Source organism: Triticum urartu, chromosome 4A (assembly GCF_056163025.1).
Source record: "Triticum urartu cultivar PI428250 chromosome 4A, HENAU_Tu73, whole genome shotgun sequence".
NCBI lineage: Eukaryota > Viridiplantae > Streptophyta > Magnoliopsida > Poales > Poaceae > Triticum > Triticum urartu.
This window is the reverse complement of record NC_141876.1, coordinates 190,815,813-190,840,926: the sequence shown is the minus strand read 5'-3', so window position 1 is coordinate 190,840,926 and position 25,114 is coordinate 190,815,813. Positions and strand designations below refer to the sequence as shown.

The 25,114-nt window shown below is 44.3% G+C and overlaps 1 protein-coding gene across 1 annotated transcript; it reads left to right on the top strand.

Moving 5' to 3' along the window:
* Positions 1–22,797: 22,797 nt before the first annotated feature.
* LOC147975340 (uncharacterized) lies at positions 22,798–23,121 on the top strand. The gene has a single exon (XM_087520368.1). It carries the CDS (start codon positions 22,798–22,800, stop codon positions 23,119–23,121), a length of 324 nt encoding a protein of 107 aa, XP_087376494.1.
* The last annotated feature ends 1,993 nt before the right edge of the window (positions 23,122–25,114 follow it).

The following is a 25,114-nucleotide window of genomic DNA, read 5'->3' as shown; positions in this document are numbered from 1 at the left end:
TAAATTATGCGATGATGTGTATCAGATCTATTGTATACCCTACACTGAGTTTGGCAAGGGAGTACAATAGTGATCTAGGAGTAGATCACTGGACAGCGGTCAAAATTATCCTTAGTGGAATAAGGATATGTTTCTCGATTATGGAGGTGACAAAAGGTTCATCGTAAAGGGTTACGTCGATGCAAGTTTTGACACTGATCCAGATGACTCTAAGTCTCAATTCGGATACATATTGAAAGTGGGAGCAATTAGCTAGAGTAGCTCCATGCAGAGCATTGTTCACATAGAAATTTGCAAAATACATACAGATCTGAATATGTCAGACCCGTTGACTAAACTTCTCTCACAAGCAAAACATGATCACACCTTAGTACTCTTTGGGTGTTAATCATATGGCGATGTGAACTAAGATTACTGACTCTAGTAAACCCTTTGAGTGTTGGTCAAATGGCGATGTGAACTATGGGTGTTAATCACATGGTTATGTGAACTATTGGTGTTAAATCACATGGCGATGTTAACTAGATTACTAACTCTAGTGCAAGTGGGAGACTGAAGGAAATATGCCCTAGAGGCAATAATAAAGTTATTATTTATTTACTTATTTCATGATAAATGCTTATTATTCATTCTAGAATTGTATTAACCGGAAACTTAGTACATGTGTGGATACATAAACAAACAGAGTGTCACCAGTATGCCTCTACTTGACTAGCTCGTTGAATCAAAGATGGTTAAGTTTCCTAGCCATAGACATGAGTTGTCATTTGATTAACGGGATCACATCATTAGAGAATGATGTGATTGACTTGACCCATTCTGTTAGCTTAGTACTTGATCGTTTACTATATTGCTATTGCTTTCTTCATGACTTATACATGTTCCTATGACTATGAGATTATGCAACTCCCGGATATCGGAGGAACACTTTGTGTGCTACCAAACGTCACAACGTAATTGGGTGATTATAAAGGTCCTCTACAGGTGTCTCCGATGGTACTTGTTGAGTTGGCATAGATCGAGACTAGGAATTGTCACTCCGATTGTCGGAGAGGTATCTCTGGGCCCTCTCGGTAATGGACATCACTATAAGACTTGCAATCAATGTGACTAATTAGTTAGTTGCGGGATGATGCATTACGGAACAAGTAAAGAGACATGCTGGTAACGAGATTAAACTAGGTATTGAGATACCGACGATCGAATCTCGGGCAAGTAACATACCGATGACAAAGGGAACGACGTATGTTGTTATGCGGTTTGACCGATAAAGATCTTCGTATAATATGTAGGAACCAATATGACCATACATGTTCCGCTAGTGGTTATTGACCAGAAATGATTCTCGGTCATGTCTACATAGTTCTCGAACCCATAGGGTCCGCACGCTTAACGTTCTGTGACGATTTGTATTATGAGTTTTGTGATTTGATGACCGAAGTTTGTTCGGAGTCTCGGATGAGATCGGGGACATGACGAGGAGTCTCGAAATGGTTGAGACGTAAAGATCAATATATTGGAAGGCTATATTCGGACATCAGAAACGTTTCGAGTGATTCAGGTATTTTTCGGAGTACCGGGGAGTTACGGGAATTCGTATTGAGCCTTAATGGGCCATACGGGAAAGGAGAGAAATCCCTCAAGGGTGGCTGTGCCCCTTCCCCATGGAATGTTCCAAATTGGACTAGGGAAAGGGGGCGCTGCCTTCCTTCCTTCTCCTTCCTCCTTCCCTTTTCCCTATTCCATGTGGGAGGTGGAATCCTACTAGGACTAGGGAGTCCTAGTAGGAGTCCACACTTTGGGCGCGCCCTATGAGGGCCGGCCACTTCCTCCATCCAACCTTTATATATGTGGCCAAGGGGCACCCCATAGACACACAAGTTGATCATTGATCTTTTAGCCGTGTGAGGTGCCCCCCTGCACTACAATCCACCCCGGTCATATCTTCGTAGTGCTTAGGCGAAGCCCTGCGCCGGTAGCTTTATCATCACCGTCATCACGCCGTTGTGCTGACGAAGCTCTCCCTCGACACTCTGCTGGATCGTGAGTTCGTGGGACGTCACCGAGCCGAACGTGTGTAGATCGCGGAGGTGTCGTACTTTCGGTGCTAGGATCGGTCTATCGTGAAGATGTACGACTACATCAACCGCATTGTCATAATGCTTTCGCTTACGGTCTATGAAGGGTACGTGGACAACATTATCCCCTCTCGTTGCTGTGCATCACCATGATCTTGCGTATGCATAGGAAAATTTTGAAATTACTACGTTCCCCAACAAGTCGGTCACACATATCCAACTAGAGCACCTAGCCACGTAGGGATATTTTCCAGATACAGATATAACCTCCACTCGCCTGACATTAACATCCATGAACGGGAAAGCACGTGCTGAGAGTTACCCTACCCCATGCGAGGCCGAATGGGTATGCTTCGTTTCTTTCATCCTCCATGGCCTCGGATTCCCCATTCATCCCTTTCTTTGGGGTTTGGTTGAATTCTATGGGCTACAACTCCACCACCTCACCCCCAACTCAATCATATATATCGTTGGGTTTGTTCCCTTTACGAAATGCACCTGGATGCGAGGCACACTTCGGGCTATGGCAGAGGTACTTCTGCAAAATGCCATACTACCCAACCGGGAAGTTATACGAAGTGGCCGAGGCTGAGGTTTGCCGAATTGAGGGGACTGACTACCCACTAGATACCCCTAGAGAGGATACTAACTTCTGGCCATCTGAGTGGTTTTATATAGACGATGTTACTATATGACCTAGTTCGGCCCGGGCTCCTAGCATTCTCTTCAGAACCCCTGAAGAAGCGCTACAGCTGGAGACTGCGGAGTGCTGCAAGGGAGGACACTGCTAATGTAGTCAGCCTGTCTACTGATTGCTTGTATCTGCGTTGGTATTTCCCCAAAGAGGATAGAATGATGCAGCACAACAATGGTAAGTATTTCCCTCAGTTATGAAACCACAGTTATCAATCCAGCAGGAGAACCAAGCAAAACTATGTAAATGGTACCTGCACACAAATAACAAATACTTGCAACCCAACACATAAGAGGGGTTGTCAATCCCTCCTTGGTATTGAGATAGATAAAATTGTAGTAGATTGGATAAATGGATCTTGCAAAACACACAAAAAAAATAAAGAAAAAGTGCAGCAAGGTATTTTTTCGAATAATAGATCTAAAAACAATACGATAATAACATTTTATTGATCTCCAAGGACATCGAGGAGAACATTTTATTGAGAATAAAAGAGAGAGAAGAAGTCATGTTGCTACTACCTACGGAAGAAGGAGACGAATGAAGGAGCACACATCCCTATTTAGGGTGAGAAGTTGGCTGTCCAAGGTTGATGGGTGAACCCCGATTGCGCTTTGAAGATCTAGGTGTACCCTTCCCAAGAAAAGTGCGGGTTCGCTCCTTGCTTGCCTGAACCTCGACTGCGAAAGTCACTGTCTACTCCTCTGTTCTGAGAGAGCATTTGGTGTTACCATTGACTATAATAACACCGATTGGCCTCGGCATCTTTAGCTTTAAATATGTGTAGTGTAGGATCTCATTGAAACGAGCAAATGCTGTTCACCCGAGCAGTGCATGGTAGCTGCTGCAGAAGGGGATGATATCGGAGATTAAGTCTTCGCTTCGCAAGTTTTTGGGTGATCCGAAGACTACCTCCAAAGTGATCATTCCTATGCAGCATCCTACGATGCCAGGTATGACACCCTTGAAAGTGTTGGTGTTGGGCTTGATCCTCGATGGATCAATGCCCATTTTCCTGATTGTATCCGCATAGATTAGGTTGAGGCTTGATGCGGCTTGAAAGTGCGTCGGTATTTCCCCAAAGAGGAAGGGATGATGCAGTAAATCTACTGTAGGTATTTCCCTTAGTTATGAAACCAACGTTATAAATCCAGTAGGAGAACAAGGCAACACTATGTAAACAGTACTTGCACACAAAGAACAAATACTTGCAACCCGACCCGTAAGAGGGGTTGTCAATCCCTCCATGGTAAAAAGATAAATTGTTTTGTATAAGATTGGACAAATAGATCTAGCAAGAACACAAAATAAAACAAGTAAAGAAAAAGCGCAGCAAGGTATTTTTGGGTTTTTGAAAATATAGATCTGAAAACAATATGATAAAAGATAGACCCGTGGGCCGTAGATTTCACTAGGGGCTTCCCTCAAGAAAATAGCATATGATGGGTAAACAAATTACTATTGGGAAATTGATAGAAGATCAAGTAATTATGACGATATCCAAGGCAATGATTAGGAATATAGGCATCACATCCAAGACTAGTAGACCGAAATGATTATGCATCTACTATTATTACTCCACACATCGACCACTATCTAGCATGCATCTAGTGTATTAAGTTCATGGAGAAACGGAGTAATGCACTAAGAACGATGACATGATGCAGACAAGATCTATTCATGTAGGAATAGACCCTATCTTTTTGTCCTTAATAACAACGATAAATACATGCCTCGCCACCCCTTCTGTCACTAGGTGAGGACACCACGAGATCGAACCCATCACAAAGCACCTCTCCCCATTGCAAGAAAAATCGATCTAGTTGGCCTAACTAAACCAAAAAATCAAAGAAGAAATATGTGGCTATAAATAATCATGCATCTAAGAGATCAAAGAAAGCTCAAATAATATTCATGGATATAGATCTGATCATAAACTCAAACTTCATCGGATCCTAACAAACAGATCGCAAAAAGTTATTACATCAAATAGATCTCTAAGAACAACAAGGAGAACATTGTATTGATAAAAAAGGACAGGAGAAGCCATCTAGCTACTGCCTATTGACCCGTAGGTCTATGGTACTACTCACGCATCATAAGAGGAGCTCCAATGAGGGTGATGAACCCCTCTGTGATCGTGTTCCTCTCTGGCGAAGTGCCAGAATATGGCTCTAGAAAGGATCTCGTCATTCTGGAACTTTTGGCAGCTGGAATTGTGTTTTGTCGACTCCCCTAGGGTTTCTAGAATATTTTGGTATTTATAGAGCTGAGAGGCGATGGAGGAGACCTGATACATCTCCAACGTATCAATAATTTTTGATTGTTCCATGCTATATTATATCCTGTTTTGGACATTATTGGGCTTTATTATACACTTTTATATTATTTTCGGGACTAACCTATTAACCGGAGGCCCAGCCCAGAATTGCTATTTTTTTTGCCTATTTTAGGGTTTCGCAGAAAAAGAATATCAAACGAAATCCAAACGGAATGAAACCTTCGGGAACATGATTTTCGGAATGAACATGATCCAGAGGACTTGGACCCCGCGTCAAGCAATCAACCAGGAATGCACAAGGTAGGGGGGCGCGCCTACCCCCCCAGGCGCGCCCTCCACCCTCGTGGGGCCCACGTTGCTCCACCGACGTACTCCTTCCTCCTATATATACCTACATACCCCAAACTACCAGATACGGAGCCAAAACCCTAATTCCACTGCTGTAACTTTATGTATCCACAAGATCCCATCTTGGGGCCTTCTCCGGAGCTCCGCCGGAGGGGGTATCGATCATGGAGGGCTTCTATATCAACACCATAGCCCCTCCGATGAAGTGTGAGTAGTTTACTTCAGACCTACGGGTCCATAGTTATTAGCTAGATGGCTTCTTCTCTCTTTTTGGATCTCAATACAATGTTCACCCCCTCTCTTGTGGAGATCTATTCGATGTAATCTTCTTTTGCGGTGTGTTTGTTGAGACCAACGAATTGTGGGTTTATGATCAAGTTTATCTATGAACAATATTTGAATCTTCTCCGAATTATTTTATGTATGATTGGTTATCTTTGCAAGTCTCTTCGAATTATCAGCTTGGTTTGGCCTACTAGATTGATCTTTCTTGCAATGGGAGAAGTGCTTAGTTTTGGGTTCAATGTTGCGGTGTCCTTTCCCAGTGACAGTAAGGGCAGCAATGCACGTATTGTATTGTTTCCATCGAGGATAACAAGATGGGGTTTATATCATATTGCATGAGTTTATCCCTCTACATCATGTCATCTTGCTTAAAGCGTTACTCTGTTCTCTTGAACTTAATACTCTAGATGCATGCTGGATAGCGGTCGATGTGTGGAGTAATAGTAGTAGATGCAGGCAGGAGTCGGTCTACTTGTTTAGGACGTGATGCCTATATACATGATCATACCTAGATATTCTCATAACTATGCTCAATTCTGTCAATTGCTCAACAGTAATTTGTTTACCCACTGTAATACTTATGCTCTCGAGAGAAGCCTCTAGTGAAACTTATGGCCCCCGGGTCTATTTTCCATCATATTAATCTACCAACACTTAGTTTTTTCCTTTGCCGTTTATTTTACTTGCATCTTTATTTCTCTTTATCATAAAAATACCAAAAATATTATCTTATCATATCTATCAGATCTCACTCTCGTAGGTGACCGTGAAGGGATTGACAACCCCTTTGTCGCGTTGGTTGCGAGGAGTTTATTTGTTTGTGTAGGTGCGAGGGACTCGTGCGTGGCCTCCTACTGGATTGATACCTTGGTTCTCAAAAACTGAGGGAAATACTTACACTGCTCTGCTGCATTAACCTTTCCTCTTCAAGGGAAAACCAACGCAGTGCTCAAAAGGTAGCAAGAAGGATTTCTGGTGTCGTTGCCGGGGAGTCTACGCAAAATTCAACATACCAAGTACCCATCACAAACCCTTATCTCCCGCATCACATTATTTTCCATTTGCCTCTCGTTTTCCTCCCCCCTCCCCACTTCACCCTTGCCGTTTTATTCGCGCTCTCTCTCCATCCTCCCTCTCTTTCTCTATTTTCCTATTCTTTTGTTTGCCTTCTTCCCGTATGTATCCTTGTTTGTGTTTCCGTGTGCCTTCTATTTGCTTGCATCTTTGCTTGCTAAAAATCTATTGATATGGATCCACTTAAAGTGTTCTACTTAGATCATCTTCGATCCTTATGCGCTTGTGCTGATACCCCAACTAGCCTAGTTGATGGGAAATTTTTAGATGGGCATGCTCATTTTGTGCGTCACCGTTTGTCTGAAAAAGGGAGACTCTTATGGAATCAAATAAACAAATTGCTGTGTTATGCTTGGAATCTTTGTGAAATTTGTGATTTTACTTGTTGCTCTAAGAACCCTAAAAAACACCTCCCCTACCTATGTGAGTTTAATGATATTGAAATCTTATCTTCTTATGCAAGGGGTGTTTATAGTTACTACAATATCGAACAAATTGAAGATTTTGTTGCTTTTAAGGGTGCTTATGAAGTTGCTTGTTTGATTGAAAAATGTGATATTACTCTCTACGAATGTGAAATTTTTGACATACTTAAATATTGCTATGAAAACTATGCTCATAATGTCTATGTCAAACAATTTATTGAAAGAATGACCATTTCTTTGGAAGAAAATAATGATATGCATCAATCTATAGATAATTATGATTCCAATGATTTGATTGAAATATCCCTTGATGAACATGATGCTTGCTATTCTTGTGGCCATGATGCCAATATTTATGAAGATGAATTTGTTATAGTTCCTTATGTTAAACATGATATTGTTGCTATTGCACCCATACTTAATAGTTCCTTCGATGAAAAACATGATTGCAATGATGTTATTATAAATTATATTAATGTCAATTGTGTTAATGATATGCAAAACCCTAAGCTTGGGGATGCTAGTTTTGTTATGACTACTATTTGTTGCAATGATCATGATTGGGGTGATTCTTCTTTTGATCTTGAAAATTTATTTAAGACCCATGATGAATATGAGATTGATAATAGTGTTTGCAATATTATTGAAAGTGGGTCTGGAAGAGTGTCAACTTTAGATTTCCATATTTGATAAAAGTGGGTTTGGAGAGGTCATGACTTTAATTAATATTAATCCCACTATTTTGGATGAGTGTCAACTTTGCATACATGTGGATCTTGTTAAGAATATGTTTTGTGATAGCTATAATGTTGAATTTGCTTATGATCCTACATGTAATTATTATGAGAGAGGAAAATATGGTTGTAAAATTTTCATGTTACTAGATTACCTCTTATTATGTTGAGATTGCTATTGTTTCTTTCCGCTTTTCTTGCATATGCTAGTTTTTGCTTTCCGTGATAATTTGTTTGCCTATAAGATGCCTATGCAAAGGAAGTACGTTAGACTTAGATGTGTTTGTCACGTGTTCTATGATGCTCTCTTTGTGCTTCAATTCTTGTCTTTCATGTGAGCATCGTTGAAATCTTATGCCTGGCTAGGGGCGTTAAACAATAGCGCTTGTTGGGAGGCAACCCAATTTTATTTTTATTCCTTGCTTTTTCCTCCTGTTTAGTAATAAATACTTTATCTATCCTATGTTTTGGTTGTGTTTTTGTGTTTAATTAGTGTTTGTGCCAAGTAGAACCGTTGGGAAGACTTGGGGACAGTCTTTTTAATCTTGCTATAAAAAACAGAAACTTTAGCGCTCACGAGAACTGCTGCCTTTTTTATTTAGAAAGTGCTATTTAGTTAATTCTTTTTGCATAAGATTAATAGATAAATTCCTCACGTCCAGCAATTTATTTTAGAATTTTTGTGGTTCCAGATCTTGCGTTAGCTGCAGATTCCTACTGACTGTTCTGTTTTTGACAGATTCTATTTCTGTGTGTTGTTTGCTTATTTTGATGAATCTATGGCTAGTAAAATAGTTTATAAACCATAGAGAAGTTGGAATATAGTAGGTTTATGCTGCCTCTTGAGCACCGCGTTGGATTTCCTTGATGAGGAAACGATGATGCAGCAAAGTAGCGTAAGTATTTCCCTTAGTTTTTGAGAACCAAGGTATCAATCCAGTAGGAGGCTATGCGCGAGTCCCTCGTACCTGCACAAAGCAAATAACTCCTCGCAACCAACGCGATAAGGGGTTGTCAATCCCTTCACGGTCAATTAAGAGAGTGAGATCTGAGAGATATGATAAGATAGTATTTTTGGTAATTTTATGATAAAGATGCAAAGTAAAATAAAAGTAAAGTAAAAAGAAAAGGAAATAACTAAGTATTGGAAGTTTAATATGATGAAGATAGACTCGGGGGGCCATAGGTTTCAGTAGTGGCTTCTCTCAAGAGCATAAGTATTTTACGGTGGGTGAACAAATTACTATTGAGCAATTGATGGAATTGAGCATAGTTATGAGAATATCTAGGTATGATCATGTATATAGGTATCACGTCCGAGACAAGTAGACCGACTCCTCCCTGCATCTACTACTATTACTCCACTCATCGACCGCTATCCAGCATGCATCTAGAGTATTAAGTTCATGAAAAACAAAGTAACACCTTAAGCAAGATGACTTGATGTAGAGGGATAAACTCATGCAATATGATGAAAACCCCATCTTGTTATCCTCGATGGCAACAATACAATACGTGCCTTGCTGCCCCTACTGTCACTGGGAAAGGACACCGCAAGATTGAACCCAAAGCTAAGCACTTCTCCCATTGCAAGAAAGATCAATCTAGTAGGCAAACCAAACTGATAATTCAAAGAGACTTTAAAAGATAACCAATCAAACATAAAAGAATTCAGAGAAGATTCAAATATTGTTCGTAGATAATCTTGATCATAAACCTACAATTCATCGATCTCAACAAACACACCGCAAAAGAAGATTACATCGAATAGATCTCCACAAGAGAGGGGGAGAACATTGTATTGAGATCCAAAAAGAGAGAAGACGCCATCTAGTTAATAACTATAGACCCGAAGGTCTGAGGTAAACTACTCACACATCATCGGAGAGGCTATGGTGTTGATGTAGAAGCCCTACGTGATAGATTCCCCCTCCGGCGGAGCTCCGGAACAGGCCCCAAGATGGGATCGTGTGGATACAGAAAGTTACGGCAGTGGAATTAGGGTTTTGGCTCTATATCTGATCGTTTGGGGGTACGTAGGTATATATAGCAGGAAGAAGTACGCCGGTGGAGCGACAGGGGGCCCAAGAGGGTGGAGGGCGCGCCTGGGGGGGGGGGGGGTTGGCGCGCCCCCTACCTCGTGGCCTCCTCCTTTAATTCTTGACGTAGGGTCAAAGTCTCCTGGATCATGTTCGGTTAAAAAATCACGTTCCCGAAGGTTTCATTCCGTTTGGACTCCGTTTGATATTCCTTTTCTTCGAAACCCTAAAATAGGCAAAAATAGCAATTCTGGGCTAGGCCTCTGGTTAATAGGTTAGTCCTAAAAATAATATAAAAGTGGATAACAAAGCCCAATAATGTCCAAAACAGTAGATAATATAGCATGGAGCAATCACAAATTATAGATACGTTGGAGACGTATCAAGCATCCCCAAGCTTAATTCCTGCTCGTCCTTGAGTAGGTAAATGATAAAAACAGAATTTTTGATGCGGAGTGCTACTTGGCATAATTTTAATGTAATTCTTATTAAATGTGGTATGAATATTTTGATCCGAAAGATTCAAGATAAAAGTTTAATATTGACATAAAAATAATAATACTTCACGCATACTAACAAAGCAATCATGTCTTCTCAAAATAATATGGCCAAAGAAAGTTATCCCTACAAAATCATATAGTCTGGCTATGCTCTATCTTCATCACACAAAGTATTTAAATCATGCACAACCCCGATGACAAGCCACGCAATTGTTTCATACTTTTTACATTCTCAAACTTTTTCAATCTTCACGCAATACCTGAGCGTGAGCCATGGATATAGCACTATATGTGGAATAGAATGGTGGTTATGGAGAAGACAAAAAGGGAGAAGATAGTCTCACATCAACTAGGCGTATCAACAGGCTATGGAGATGCCCATCAATAGTTATCAATGTCAGTGAGTAGGGATTGCCATGCAACGGATGCACTAGAGCTATAAGTATATGAAAGCTCAACAAAAGAAACTAAGTGGGTGTGCATCCAACTTGCTTGCTTATGAAGACCTAGGGCATTTTGAGGAAGCCCATCATTGGAATATACAAGCCAAGTTCTATAATGAAAAATTCCCACTAGTATATGAAAGTGACGAAATGAGAGACTCTCTATCATGAATATCATGGTCCTACTTTGAAGCACAAGTGTTGTAAAAGGATAGTAACATTGTCCCTTCTCTCCTTTTCTCCCATATTTTTGGGGCTTTTCTCTTTTTTATGGCCTTTTTTCTTTCTTCTTTTTTTTCGTCCGGAGTGTCATCCCGACTTGTGGGGGAATCATAGTCTCCATCATCCTTTCCTCACTAGGATAATGCTCTAATAATGATGATCATCACACTTTTATTTTATTACAACTCAACAATTACAACTCGATACTTAGAAAAAAATATGACTCTATATGAATGCCTCCGGCGGTGTACCGGGATATGCAATGAATCAAGAGTGACATGTATGAAAGAATTATGAATGGTGGCTTTGCCACAAATACGATGTCAACTACATGATCATGCTAAGCAATATGACAATGATGGAGTGTGTCATAATAAACGGAACGGTGGAAAGTTGCATGGCAATATATCTCGGAATGGCTATGGAAATGCCATAATAGGTAGGTATGGTGGCTGTTTTTAGGAAGGTATATGGTGGGTGTATGATACCGGCGAAAGGTGCGCGGTATTAGAGAGGCTAGCAATGGTGGAAGGAAGAAAAGTGCGTATAATCCATGGACTTAACATTAGTCATAAAGAACTCATATAATTATTGCAAAAATCTATACTTATTGCAAAAATCTACAAGCTATCAAAGCAAAGTATTATGCGCATGCTCCTAGGGGATAGATTGGTAGGAAAAGACCATCGCTCGTCCCCGACCGCCACTCATAAGGAAGACAATCAAAGAATAAATCATGCTCCGACTTCATCACATAATGGTTCACCATACGTGCATGCTACGGGAATCACAAACTTTAACACAAGTATTTCTCAAATTCACAACTACTCAACTAGCACAACTTTAATATCACCATCTTCATATCTCAAAACAATTATCAAGCATCAAACTTCTCATAGCATTCAACACACTCATAAGAAAGTTTTTTTACTATTCTTGAATACCAAGCATATTAGATTATTTAATAAAATTACCATGATATTTAAGACTCTCAAAATAATCTAAGTGAAGCATGAGAGATCAATAGTTTCTATAAAACAAATCCACCACCGTGCTCTAAAAGATATAAGTGAAGTACTAGAGCAAAACTATATAACTCAAAAGATATAAGTGAAGCACATAGAGTATTCTATCAAATTCCAAATCATGTATGGCTCTCTCAAAAGGTGTGTCAAGGATGATTTTGGTAAACTAACAAATAAAGACTCAAATCATACAAGACGCTCCAAGAAAAACACATATCATGTGGTGAATAAAAATATAGCTCCAAGTAAAGTTACCGATAGAAGTAGACGAAAGAGGGGATGCCTTCCGGGGCATCCCCAAGATTTGGCTTTTAGATGTCCTTAGATTATCTTGGGGGTTCCATGAGCATCCCAAAGCTTAGGATCTCGCCACTCCGTGTTCCCTAATCCATCAAATCTTTACCCAAAACTTGAAAACTTCACAACACAAAACTTAAAGTAGAAAATATCGTGAGCTCCGTTAGCGAAAAAAACAAAAGACCACATCAAGGTACTGTAATGAACTCATTCTTTATTTATATTGGTGTTAAACCTACTGTATTCCAACTTCTCTATGGTTTATAAACTATTTTACTAGCCATAGATTCATCAAAATAAGCAAACAACATACGAAAAACAGAATCTGTCAAAAACAGAACAGTCTGTAGTAATCTGTAGCTAGCGCAAGATGTGGAACCCCAAAAATTCTAAAATAAAATGCTGGACGTGAGAAATTTATCTATTGATCATCTGCAAAAATAATTAACTAAATAGCACTTTCCAAATAAAAATGGCAGCAGTTCTCGTGAGCGCTAAAGTTTCTGTTTTTTACAGCAAGATATCAAGACTTTCCCTAAGTCTTCCCAACGGTTCTACTTGGCACAAACACTAACTAAACACAAAAAACACAACCAAAACAGAGGCTAGGTAAATTATTTATTACTAAACAGGAGAAAAAAAAGCAAGGAATAAAAATAAAATTGGGTTGCCACCCAATAAGCGCTATCATTTAACGCTCCTAGCTAGGCATAAAAAGCAAGGGTAGATCTAGGTATTGCCATCTTTGGTTGGTAGTTCTTCAATGAGGCATCTACCATCGTTAGGAATTTATTTATTTTTATTGATTAGCAAACTTTAGGCACAAGATCAAGAAATTCATTTGTAACAAATGGTTCCTTAATGACAGCAAGAAGATTAGGATGGATACTTATAGATTTGAGATCCGCGGTTTCTTTGCTAGAGGATTCAACTTTATTTTTAGGAACATACATGAGCTTGGCAATTTTAGTTGGAGGTCTTGGGGTATTCTTTATGGAAGAAAAAGAGGTTCCCAAGTTGGTAATGATACCCTCAAGTTTATCAATTCTAGTGGAATCATGATTTAATCTTTCATTAGCTATAGGTTCCTTCTCTTTAATATTTTTCAAAGTTACTCCTACTTTAGATCCATATTGGGTAATTTGGTTGTGGATCTTTTTATCGAAATTTTCAATCAACTCAATGTTAGCAACTTTATTTTCAATAATTTCAAGCTTTTGCATTACATGCTCCAAAGATAACATAGTTCCATTAACCAAGAGAGGTGGTGAGCCAAATAAATCTATCATAGCATTATAAGAATCAAAAGTGTGGCTACCCAAGAAATTCCCTCCAGTAATGGTATCAAGGACATGTATGTACCAAGGAGCAACGCCAACATAAAAATGCGAAGAATAAGGGAAGTATATTGCTTCCTGGTAGATCTATTTTGAGCATTGCAAATTCTATACCAAGCGTCTTTTAGATTTTCTCCTTCCATTTGCTTAAAATTTAGAACTTCATTCTCGGGAGATAACAAAGAAGATAGAGGACTCGCCATAACGACAACCAACCGGAAAAGAGGCAAACGTAAAAGAAAGGGAGGATAGAGAGAGAGGGTGAATAAAATGGCAAGGGTGAAGTGGGGGAGAGGAAAACGAGAGGCAAATGGCAAATAATGTAATGCGGGAGATAAGGGTTGGGATGGGTACTTGGTATGTTGACTTTTGTGTAGACTCCCCGGCAACGGCGCCAGAAATCTTCTTGCTACCTCTTCAGCACTACGTTGGATTTCCTTGAAGAGGAAAGGATGATGCAGCAAAGTAGCGAAAGTATTTCCCTCAGTTTTTGAGAACCAAGGTATCAATCCAGTAGGAGGCTACGCGCGAGTCCCTCATATCTGCACAAAGCAAATAACTCCTCGCAACCAACGCGATTAGGGGTTGTCAATCCCTTCACGGTGACTTACGAGAGTGAGATCTGATAGATATGATAAGATAATATTTTTGGTATTTTTATGATAAAGATGCAAAGTAAAAAAGCAAAGGAAATAACTAAGTATTGGAAGTTTAATATGATGAAGTTAGACCCGGGGGCCATAGGTTTCACTAGTGGCTTTTCTCAAGAGCATAAGTATTTTACGGTGGGTGAACGAATTACTGTTGAGCAATTGACAGAATTGAGCATAGTTATGAGAATATCTAGGTATGATCATGTATATAGGCATCACGTCTGAGACAAGTAGACCGACTCCTGCCTGCATGTACTACTTTTACTCCACTCATCGACCGCTATCCAGCATGCATCTAGAGTATTAACTTCATGAAAACAGAGTAATGCCTTAAGCAAGATGACATGATGTAGAGGGATAAACTCATGCAATATGATGAGAACCCCATCTTGTTATCCTCGATGGAAACAATACAATACGTGCCTTGCTGCACCTACTATCACTGGGAAAGGACACCGCAAGATTGAACCCAAAGCTAAGCACTTCTCCCATTGGAAGAAAGATCAATCTAGTAGGCCAACCCAAACTGATAATTCGAAGAGACTTGCAAAAATAACCAATCATACATAAAAGAATTCAGAGAAGATTCAAATATTATACGTAGATAATCTTGATCATAAACCCACAATTCATCGGTCTCAACAAACACACCGCAAAAAAAAGATTACATCGAATAGATCTCCACAAGAGAGGGGGAGCACATTGTATTGAGATCCAAAAAGAGAGAAGAAGCCATCTAGCTAATAACTATAGACCCGAAGGTCTGAGGTAAACTATTCACACTTCATCGGAGAGGCTATGGTGTTGATGTAGAAGCCCTACGTGATAGATGCCCCCTCCGGCGGAGCTCCGGAACAGGACCCAAGATAGCATCTGGTGGATACAGAAACTTACGGCGGGGGAATTAGGGTTTTGGCTCCGTATCTGATCGTTTGGGGATACGTAGGTATATATAGGAGGAAGGAGTATGTTGGTGGAGCAACAGGGGGCCCACGAGGGTGGAGGGCGCGCCCCCTACCTCGTGGCCTCCTCCTTTATTTCTTAACGTAGGGTCCAAGTCTCCTGGATCATGTTCGGTGAGAAAATCACGTTCCCGAAGGTTTCATTCTGTTTGGACTCCGTTTGATATTCCTTTTCTTCAAAACACTAAAATAGGCAAAAACAGCAATTCTGGGCTGGGCCTCCGGTTAGTAGGTTAGTCGCAAAAATAATATAAAAGTGGATAATAAAGCCCAATAATGTCCAAAACAGTAGATAATATAGCATGGAGCAATCAAAAATTATAGATACATTGGAGACGTATCAGTTTAACACCAATATAAATAAAGAATGAGTTCATTACAGTACCTTGAATTGGTGTTTTGTTTTCTTTCGCTAACGGAGCTCACGAGATTTTCTACTTTAAGTTTTGCGTTGTGTAGTTTTCAAGTTTTGGGTAAAAGATTTGATGGATTATGGAACAAGGAGTGGAAAGAGCCTAAGCTTAGGGATGCCCATGTCACCCCCAAGATAATCTAAGGACACCTAAAAGCCAAAGCTTGGGGATGCCCCGGAAGGCATCCCCTCTTTCGTCTACTTCTATCGGTAACTTTACTTGGTGCTATATTTTTATTTACCAAATGATATGTGTTTTGCTTGGAGTGTCTTGTATTATTTGAGTCTTTATTTGTTAGTTTTCCACAATCATCCTTGCTGCGCACACCTTTTTGAGAGAGACACACATGATTCGGAAATTGTTAGAATACTTTATGTACTTCACTTATATCTTTTGAGTTATATAGTTTTTGCTCTAGTGCTTCACTTATATCTTTTAGAGCACGATGGTGGATTTGTTTTATAGAAGCTTTTGTTCTCTCATGTTTCACTTAGATTATTTTGTGAGTCCTACAAAACAGCATGGTAATTTGCTTTAATTATTTTAGGCATTCAAGATTAATTTTTTTCTTATGAGTGTGTTGAATACTATGAGAAGTTTGAAACTTGAAAATTGTTTTGAGATATGGTGATGGTGATATTCGAGTCATGCTAGTTGACTAGTTGTGAATTTGAGAAATTCTTGTGTTGAAGTTTGTGTTTCCCGTAGCATGCACGTATGGTGAACCGTTATGTTAAGAAGTCAGAGCATGATGTATTTATTGATTGTCCTCATGAGTGGCGGTCGGGGACGAGCGATGGTCTTTTCCTACCAATCTATCCCCCTAGGAGCATGCGCGTAGTACTTTGCTTCGATAGCTAATAGATTTTTGCAATAAGTATGTGAGTTCTTTATGACTAATGTTGAGTCCATGGATTATACGCACTCTCACCCTTCCACCATTGCTAGCCTCTCTAATATCGTGAACCTTTCACCAGTATCATACACCCACCATATACCTTCCTCAAAACAGCCACCATACCTACCTATCATGGCATTTCCATAGCCATTCCAAGATATATTGCCATGCAACTTTCCACCGTTCCGTTTACTATGACACGATCCATCATTGTCATATTGCTTCGCATGATCATGTAGTTGACATTTTAGTTGTGGCAAAGCCACCGTTCATAATTCTTTCATAAAGTCACTCATGCATCATTGCTATCCCGGTATACTTCTGGAGGCATTCATATAGAGTCGTACTTTGTTCTAGCATCGAGTTGTAATCATTGAGTTGTAAATAAATAGAAGTGTGATGATCATCATTCATAGAGTATTGTCCCAATAAAAAAAGAGAAAGGCCAAAAAAGGCCAAAAAATAATAATAAATAAATAAATAAAAAGGGGCAATACTACTATCCTTTTTTCCACACTTGTGCTTCAAAGTAGCACCATGATCTTCATGATAGAGAGTCTCCTATGCTATCACTTTCATATACTAGTGGGGATTTTTCATTATAGAACTTGGCTTGTATATTCCAACGATGGGCTTCCTCAAAATGCCCTAGGTCTTCATGAGAAAGCAAGTTGGATGCACACCCACTTAGTTCTTTTTGTTGAGCTTTCATATACTTATAGCTCTAGTGCATCCGTTGCATGGCAATCCCTACTCACTCACATTGATATCTATTAATGGGCATCTCCATAGCCCGTTGATACGCCTAGTTGATGTGAGACTATCTTCTCCTTTTTTGTCTTCTCCACAACCACCATTCTATTCCACATATAGTGCTATGTCCATGGCTCATGCTCATGTATTGCGTGAAGATTGAAAAAGTTTGAGAACAACAAAAGTATGAAACAATTGCTTGGCTTTTCATCTGGGTTGTGCTTGATTTAAATACTTTGTGTGGTGAAGATGGAGCATAGCTAGACTATATGATTTTGTAGGGATAACTTTATTTGGCCATGTTATTTTGAAGAGACACAATTGCTTAGTTAGTATGCTCGAAGTATTATTATTTCTATGTCAATATTGAACTTTTGTACTGAATCTTTCGGATCTGAATATTCATACCACAATTAAGAAAATTACATTAAAATTATGCCAAGTAGCATTCCACATCAAAAATTCTGTTTTTATCATTTACCTACTCGAGGACGAGCAGGAATTAAGCTTGGGGATGCTTGATACGTCTCCAACGTATCTATAATTTTTGATTGTTCTGTGCTATATTATATGCTGTTTTTGACATTATTGGGCTTTATTATACACTTTTATATTATTTTTGGGACTAACCTGTTAACCGGAGGCCCAGCCCAGAATTGCAGTTTTGTTGCCTATTTTAGGGTTTCACAGAAAAAGAATATCAGACGGAGTCCAAACGGAATGAAACCTTTGGGAACGTGATTTTCGGAACGAACATGATCCAGAGGACTTGGACCCTACGTCAAGCAATCAACCAGGAAGGCACGAGGTAGGGGCGCGCGCCTACCCCCCAGGAGCGCCTTCCACCCTCGTGGGGCCCACATTACTCCATCGACGTACTCCTTCCTCCTATATACACCCATGTACCCCCAAACTACCAGATACGGAGCCAAAAACGTAATTCCACTGTTGTAACTTTCTGTATCCACGAGATCCCATCTTTGGGCCTTTTCCAAAGCTCCGCTGGAGGGGGTATCGATCACGGAGGGCTTCTACATCAACACCATAGACCCTCCGATGAAGTGTGAGTAGTTTACTTCAGACCTACGGGTCCATAGTTATTAGTTAGATGGCTTCTTCTCTCTTTTTGGATCTCAATACAAAGTTCTCCCCCTCTCTTGTGGAGATCTATTCGATGTAATCTTCTTTTGCGGTGTGTTTGTTGAGACCGATGAATTGTGGGTTTATGATCAAGTTTATCTATGAACAATATTTGAATCTTCTCTGAATTCTTTTACGTATGATTGGTTATCTTTGCTAGTCTCTTCGAATTATTAGTTTGGTTTGGCCTACTAGATTGATCTTTCTTGCAATGGGAGAAGTGCTTAGCTTTGGGTTCAATGTTGCGGTGTCCTTTCCCAGTGACAGTAAGGTCAGCAAGGCACGTATTGTATTGTTGCCATCGAGGATAACAAAATGGGGTTTATATCATATTGCATGAGTTTATCCCTCTACATCATGTCATCTTGCTTAAAGTGTTACTCTGTTCTCTTGAACTTAATACTCTAGAAGCATGCTGGATAGCGATCGATGTGTATCGGAGTAATGGACCATTGGTAGCCTAACCCGAGTCCCTGAACCTTTCAAGACAACGGGGCTGGCTGCGCCCCTCAAGGTGTCAAGATAGATGTCTGCCTTTTGGCGGCCGGTTGGCTCAGCGGCCGACTGGCCGAAGGCGGCCGAGTTCCAGAAGACGACATCACGACAGTCCGACTCCTAGTGATCGGCCTCCAGAGAGGCCGGCCCCTAGCAGTCGACCCGTGGCGCCCTCAAAGTCTACGCCCTCATCAAGGAGACAAGACCGGGCATGGCTACAGCATAGCCCATCCCTTCGAATCCAGGGCCGGGCATGGCCACCGTGCCCCGTATAGGTGGAGATCTCCGCACGACACGACACTGTTACCTCTCCCCCCAAACGTCACCCCTGACAGGCGGAGCCCTGTTCCTATGATGGCTTGTCGGTACGGCTTGCCGGCGGCGGGCCCTAATAGGCAGTGAGAGCCCCGAAGGCGGAAGAAGCCAAGGCAGGCGGACCTAGGGGAAGCCGGCTTCTGGCAGGCGGCTTATCCCTCCCTCGGGCCCCGTGCGCCATCAACCAAATGGGACGCGGTGTGGCTACAGTAATCACCCACCAGGCGGCGGGACTGTATCCACGCTCCCCCGACCAAGCCTGCGTCATTAGCATCACGACTACAGTGATTAGCAGCCGACAAGACCGCGAGTGGCGGGAGCGGCCTGTCGGCTCCGTACCAGACCAGTTGGCGGGGCCCACCCGACGGCGGGCCCCAGCAGCCGGCGAAGAAGCCGGCAACCGGAGCCACTGACAGCCGGGTCCTACACCCGGCAGACTACCAATGTACCCCTGGGTGGGGTAGGCCTATATAAACCCCCCAGGGCACCCATGCAAAGGGTTCCAACCTATTAGAACTAGACCCACACCAAGAGGAGGAGAGAGCGTGCCTGCCTTCTTCCACCTCTAGCAAACAGCTCAAGGAGCACCATTGTACCACTTGTGCCTGAGTGACCATGCAGAGACCCCACAGAGCAGGACTAGGGGTGTTATCTCCTAGGAGAGCCCCGAACATGGGTAAAGTACGCCGACGTTCGTGTCTATGCCTCATCCCACTTCCAGGCACTGGCGACGTTCTACTCGCTCCCACCATGATAAGCCTTCCTTTGGCATATGTCATACCCAACCCCCGACATTTGGCGCCCACCATGGGGTGAGGTGCACCGTCTCCCGGAGACCTGCTCTGGACGGGAGCCTTGTTCCTTCCTGGCGAGCGCAGCCAGCCCGGCACGCCAGACGGCGTCTGCACCGACGTGCTGCACAGCGCGGAGGCCGCCTGTGCGGCGAGCTGCCTCGCCGACCTTGTTAGCGAGATTCGCCTTTCTGACGAGCCCGCGTCTGATGCGGGCACCGATGGCCCTGAGAGCCGCCTCATGAGCCTCCTCGATCAGGTCCACGTCGCCAGCGAGCCTATTGCTGACTTGGAGTCGGTTGGCTCCACCGACCCGATGTTGGTCGACTCTGACACGGCGTCACTCGAGGCATTCCCCTCTAACATGGTGGTCTACGATGAGCCGCTTCCTCGCACGGATAGCGGCGGCATCACCATCACGGAGGTGCTCGTCATCAGCCACGGCGAGCACTCTGGCGGAGGTGGCCAGGACCCGTTGCAAACGGCAATGCAAGACCTGGTTGCGCCTATCCTGGAAGACGACGACGCTGAGACGCTGGAAGCGCGCTGCGTCCAGCTCGTCGAGAGCGCCAATTGGTTGGCCAGCATGAGACGCCTTTCGGAGGCCTACTAGCGGGAGATGGATCGTGCCGTCGGCGGCACGCCGGCTCCTGGCGGGCCTAGCCACATTGGCTTGGTTCGGCAGCGTGGCACGACCATCGCCAGCATGTTCGGGACAGATCGTCCCGTCAAAGCCATGCCTACGGAGAACATACGAGCTGGCCAGGCGGCATCGGACGAGTTAGACAAGCTCGAGGGCGACGAGCGTCGCCACATGACGAAGCGAGTTCAGCAGCTCCTCGATGCGACTGCTGAGCTGCAAGATGCCGGGTGCCGGACTGAAGCACCCAACCGGCGACACGACGATCCGCCTCCTCGACGAGACCAAGGTGCGACATCCCGGATGCTGACTGGTGGCGTCCGCGACAGAAGAAACAAGGAGCCGGCTGCCAGCCGCAGCCGGACTGACATCACCAGCGAGCGCGACCAAGACGGTCGCCCAAGAGCAGTACGGCGGCAAGACGACTGTCCGCCTCCTCCTCCCCGCAGGGAGAGATGCATTTCTCCGCCGCCTGTTGATCACCCATCACTCGGCGACCGCCTTAGCCGCCGAGAAGGAATCGGAGAAAACAATGCCCGCCACCGGATCGATTGTCTCAACTGATCCCTGGCGCTAGAAGAGGAAGATGAGCTGGGTCCGCCTTGTTTTGGCCCCCACATCCGAGATGAGCCCTTCCCCAAAGGATTCACTCTCCCAAGAGACACACTCAAGTACACCGGCTCCGTGAAGCCGGCGGACTGGCTCATCGACTACTCCACAGCCGTTAGCATCGCCAACGCCAACAAGCGCGTTGGCGTGAAGTACGTCCCGCTTATGCACCAGGGCACGACCTGGACATGGTTGAATAGCCTGAAGCCCCGCAGTGTCAACAGCTGGGTTGATTTCACCGAAGCATTCATCCGCAACTTCAACAACACGTACAAGCGGCCGCCCAAGCCCCGCCAACTTTCCTTATGCGTCCAAGGCCCCAACAAGTCGACTCGTGTCTATCTTACGCGCTGGGCCGAGTTGCGCAACTCGTGCGAGGGTGTGCACGAGGTGCAGGCCATCGAGTACTTCACTATCGGGTGCCGAGAGGGTACCCTCCTCAAGCACAAGCTCCTCTGCGACGAGCCGATGACCCTCGACGAACTGCTAATCATAGTAGACAAGTACGCCACGGCCGACTCCTCCATGAAGGCGGTGATTCAAGTCGGCAGGTGGCAACAGTTGAAGGTCAGCAGCCAGAAGGGCCGCCTCCTCCCAAGCATCAGAAGGGCGGCAAGCCCAACTGGCTGCCCACCTTCTCGTATGAGCAGACTCTTGATGCACCTTCCAAGTTCCATAGCGGTGCGAAGCCGTCCAATCACACTACTAGGAAGTGTCACTGGCTCACCAGGATCGCCAAGGGCGACGGACTCCACCCTCCACCGCCAGCTGGCCCGCCGCCTCCTCCTCCTCAACAGTCGGCGGCCCGGCCAGTAGGCGCCATACAAGATGATTATCCCGAGGAGCATGGGGCCTACGTCGTGTTCTCCAGCGTGGCCAACAGCAGGCACAGCAGACGGCAGCAATAGCAAGAAGTGAATGCAGTAGCATCAGACACCCCCAAGTTCATGCATTGGTCGGAGAAGCCCATCAGCTGGAGCAGAGCTGACCACCCAAAGGTGATGCCATACCCCGACTCTTATGCCTTGGTGTTGGATGCCACGTTTTCCATCAAGAGGCGAGCTGCTCGCTTCTCCCGAGTCCTGATAGATGGCGGCAGCAACATCAACATTCTATACAAGGATACCATGGAGAAGTTGGGGATCAAGAAGAGACATCTTTAGCCCAGCCGGACTGTTTTTCATGGCATAGTTCCTGGCCTTTCCTGCTCACCAATCGACAAGACTCAGATAGATGTCCTGTTCGGGGACAAAAGTCATTTCCACCGAGAGCTAGTCTGGTTTGAAGTGGTGGACCTTGAGAGCGCTTATCATGCATTACTTGGCCGGCCTGCCCTAGCTAAATTCATGGCGGTTCCCCACTATGCTTACCTAAAGATGAAGATGCCGAGCTCCAAGGGGATTCTGACCATAGCAGGAGACTACAAGAAGTCGTCTGCCTGCGCTGCAGAGAGCAGCCGGTTGGCTGAGTCCATCGTGATCGCAGCGGAGAAGAGGCTCCTTGACCGGGTTGTGGCAATGGCAGGCAAGCAGCCGAAAATGTCACCCAACCCCAAGGAGTCGGAAGCCGAGGGCTCGTTCAAGCTGGCCAAAGAAACAAAGAAGATACCCTTGGACCCGGAGCACCCGGAGAGGTACGCTGTCATAGGTGCAAATCATGACAGTAAATAGGAAGGCGAGCTCGTCGATTTCCTCTATGAGAATCGGGACATCTTCGCATGGTCCCCCAAGGACATGCTGTGTGTTCCGACGGATTTCGCCGAGCACAAGCTACGCGTCCGACCTGATGCCAAGCCAGTCCGGCAGCCCTTGCGCCGCCTATCAGAAGACAAAAGAAGAGTTGTTGGAGAAGATACTGCCCGGCTTCTGGCAGCCCGCTTCATCATGGAGGTGTTCTTTCCAGAGTGCTTAGCCAACCTGGTCCTAGTGCTGAAGAAGAACAAGCAGTGGCGCATGTGTATTGATTATACCAGCCTCAACAAAGCATGCCCCAAAGACCCATTCGCTCTGCCAAGAATCGACCAAGTGATTGACTCTACAGCCGGATGCGAGCTGTTGAGTTTTTTTGGATGCATACTCTGGGTATCACCAGATCAAGCTGAACCCGGCCGACAGGCTGAAGACCGACTTCATCACGCCATTCGGAGCATTTTGTTACCTGACCATGACGTCCGGCTTGAGAAACACCGGCGCCATGTTTCAACGATGCATGTAGAAGTGTCTCCTCAAGCAACTCGGCAGAAACGCTCATGTCTATGTGGACGATGTGGTGGTGAAGACGAAGAAGTGTGGGACGCTACTAGAAGATCTCAAGGAGACCTTTGAGAATCTGCGCCGATTCCAGATCAAGCTCAACCCGGAGAAATGCGTCTTTGGAGTACCAGCCGGCCAGCTTCTTGGCTTCTTGGTCTCAGAGCGCGGCATATAGTGCAACCCTGTGAAGATTAAGGCCATCAAGAGGGTGGAGGCGCCCACTCGACTACTGGATGTACAAAAATTCACCGACTGCTTGGCATCCATCAGTCGCTGGGCGAGAAGGCTCTTCCCCTGTATCAGCTCATGAAGAAGACCACTTTTTTCGAGTGGAATGACAAGGCAGACGAAGCTTTTCTCCTGCTCAAGAAAATGTTGACCACTCCGCCTGTCCTGGCGGCCCCGACTCCTAAGGAGCCCATGCTCCTCTACATCGCCACTACCAGCCGGGTGTCCAACACAGTCATAGTGGTGGAATGCAAGGAGGAAGGCAGAGCTCTACCGGTCCAGAGACCGGTGTACTACCTGAGCGAAGTACTATCCACCTCCAAGCAGAACTACCCCCACTACCAGAAGATGTGCTATGGCGTGCATTTTGCTGCCAAGAAATTGAAGCCATATTTCCAAGAGCACTCATCACTGTGGTCTGCACAACCCCACTTGCCGAGATCATTGGAAGCCGGGATGCCTCAGGCCGAGTGGCCAAATGGGCCATAGACTTGGCCCCCTACACCATCTACTACCAGCCTCGCACTCCCATCAAGTCGCAAGGGCTGGCCTACTTCCTCGTCGACTGGGCCGAGACCCAGTTCCTTCCGCCAGCGGCAAATTCCACCCATTGGCGGATGCATTTTGATGGTTCAAAAATGCGCACCGGTCTAGGAGCCGGCATCATCCTCACCTCTCCCAAAGGCGACAAGCTCAGATATGTGCTGCAAATTCAGTTTGCCGCCTCCAACAATGTAGCTGAATACAAAGCGCTCATACACGGGCTCCGGCTTGCCAAGGAACTCGGCATTCGTCGGATCATGTGCTATGGAGACTCCGACTTGGAGGTCCAACAGTCATCGGGCGACTGGGATGCCAAGGATGCAAATATGGCCAGCTACCGCTTCCTCATACAACAACTCAGTGGATACTTTGAAGGGTGCGAGTTCCTCCACGTGCCAAGAAATGACAATGAGCAAGCCGACGCCTTGGCACGAATCGGCTCCACCCGGCAAGCAATACCAGCCGGCGTCGCCCTGCAATGCCTCCTCAAGCCGTCTGTTAAACCATCACCAGAGTCGGATTCCATCTTTGTGCCGGCTCCTCCTGAAGAAGTCGGATCCGACTTAAGAGCCCCAGCAGCCGGCACGGGAACTTCGACAGGCGGTCCGGGGACTGCAGCAGTTGCACCTGGCCCTGGAAC

Excerpts from the sequence above, each read along its gene's own strand:
- LOC147975340 (XM_087520368.1), top strand. The coding sequence starts at position 22,798 with ATGGCGGTTCCCCACTATGCTTACCTAAAGATGAAGATGCCGAGCTCC.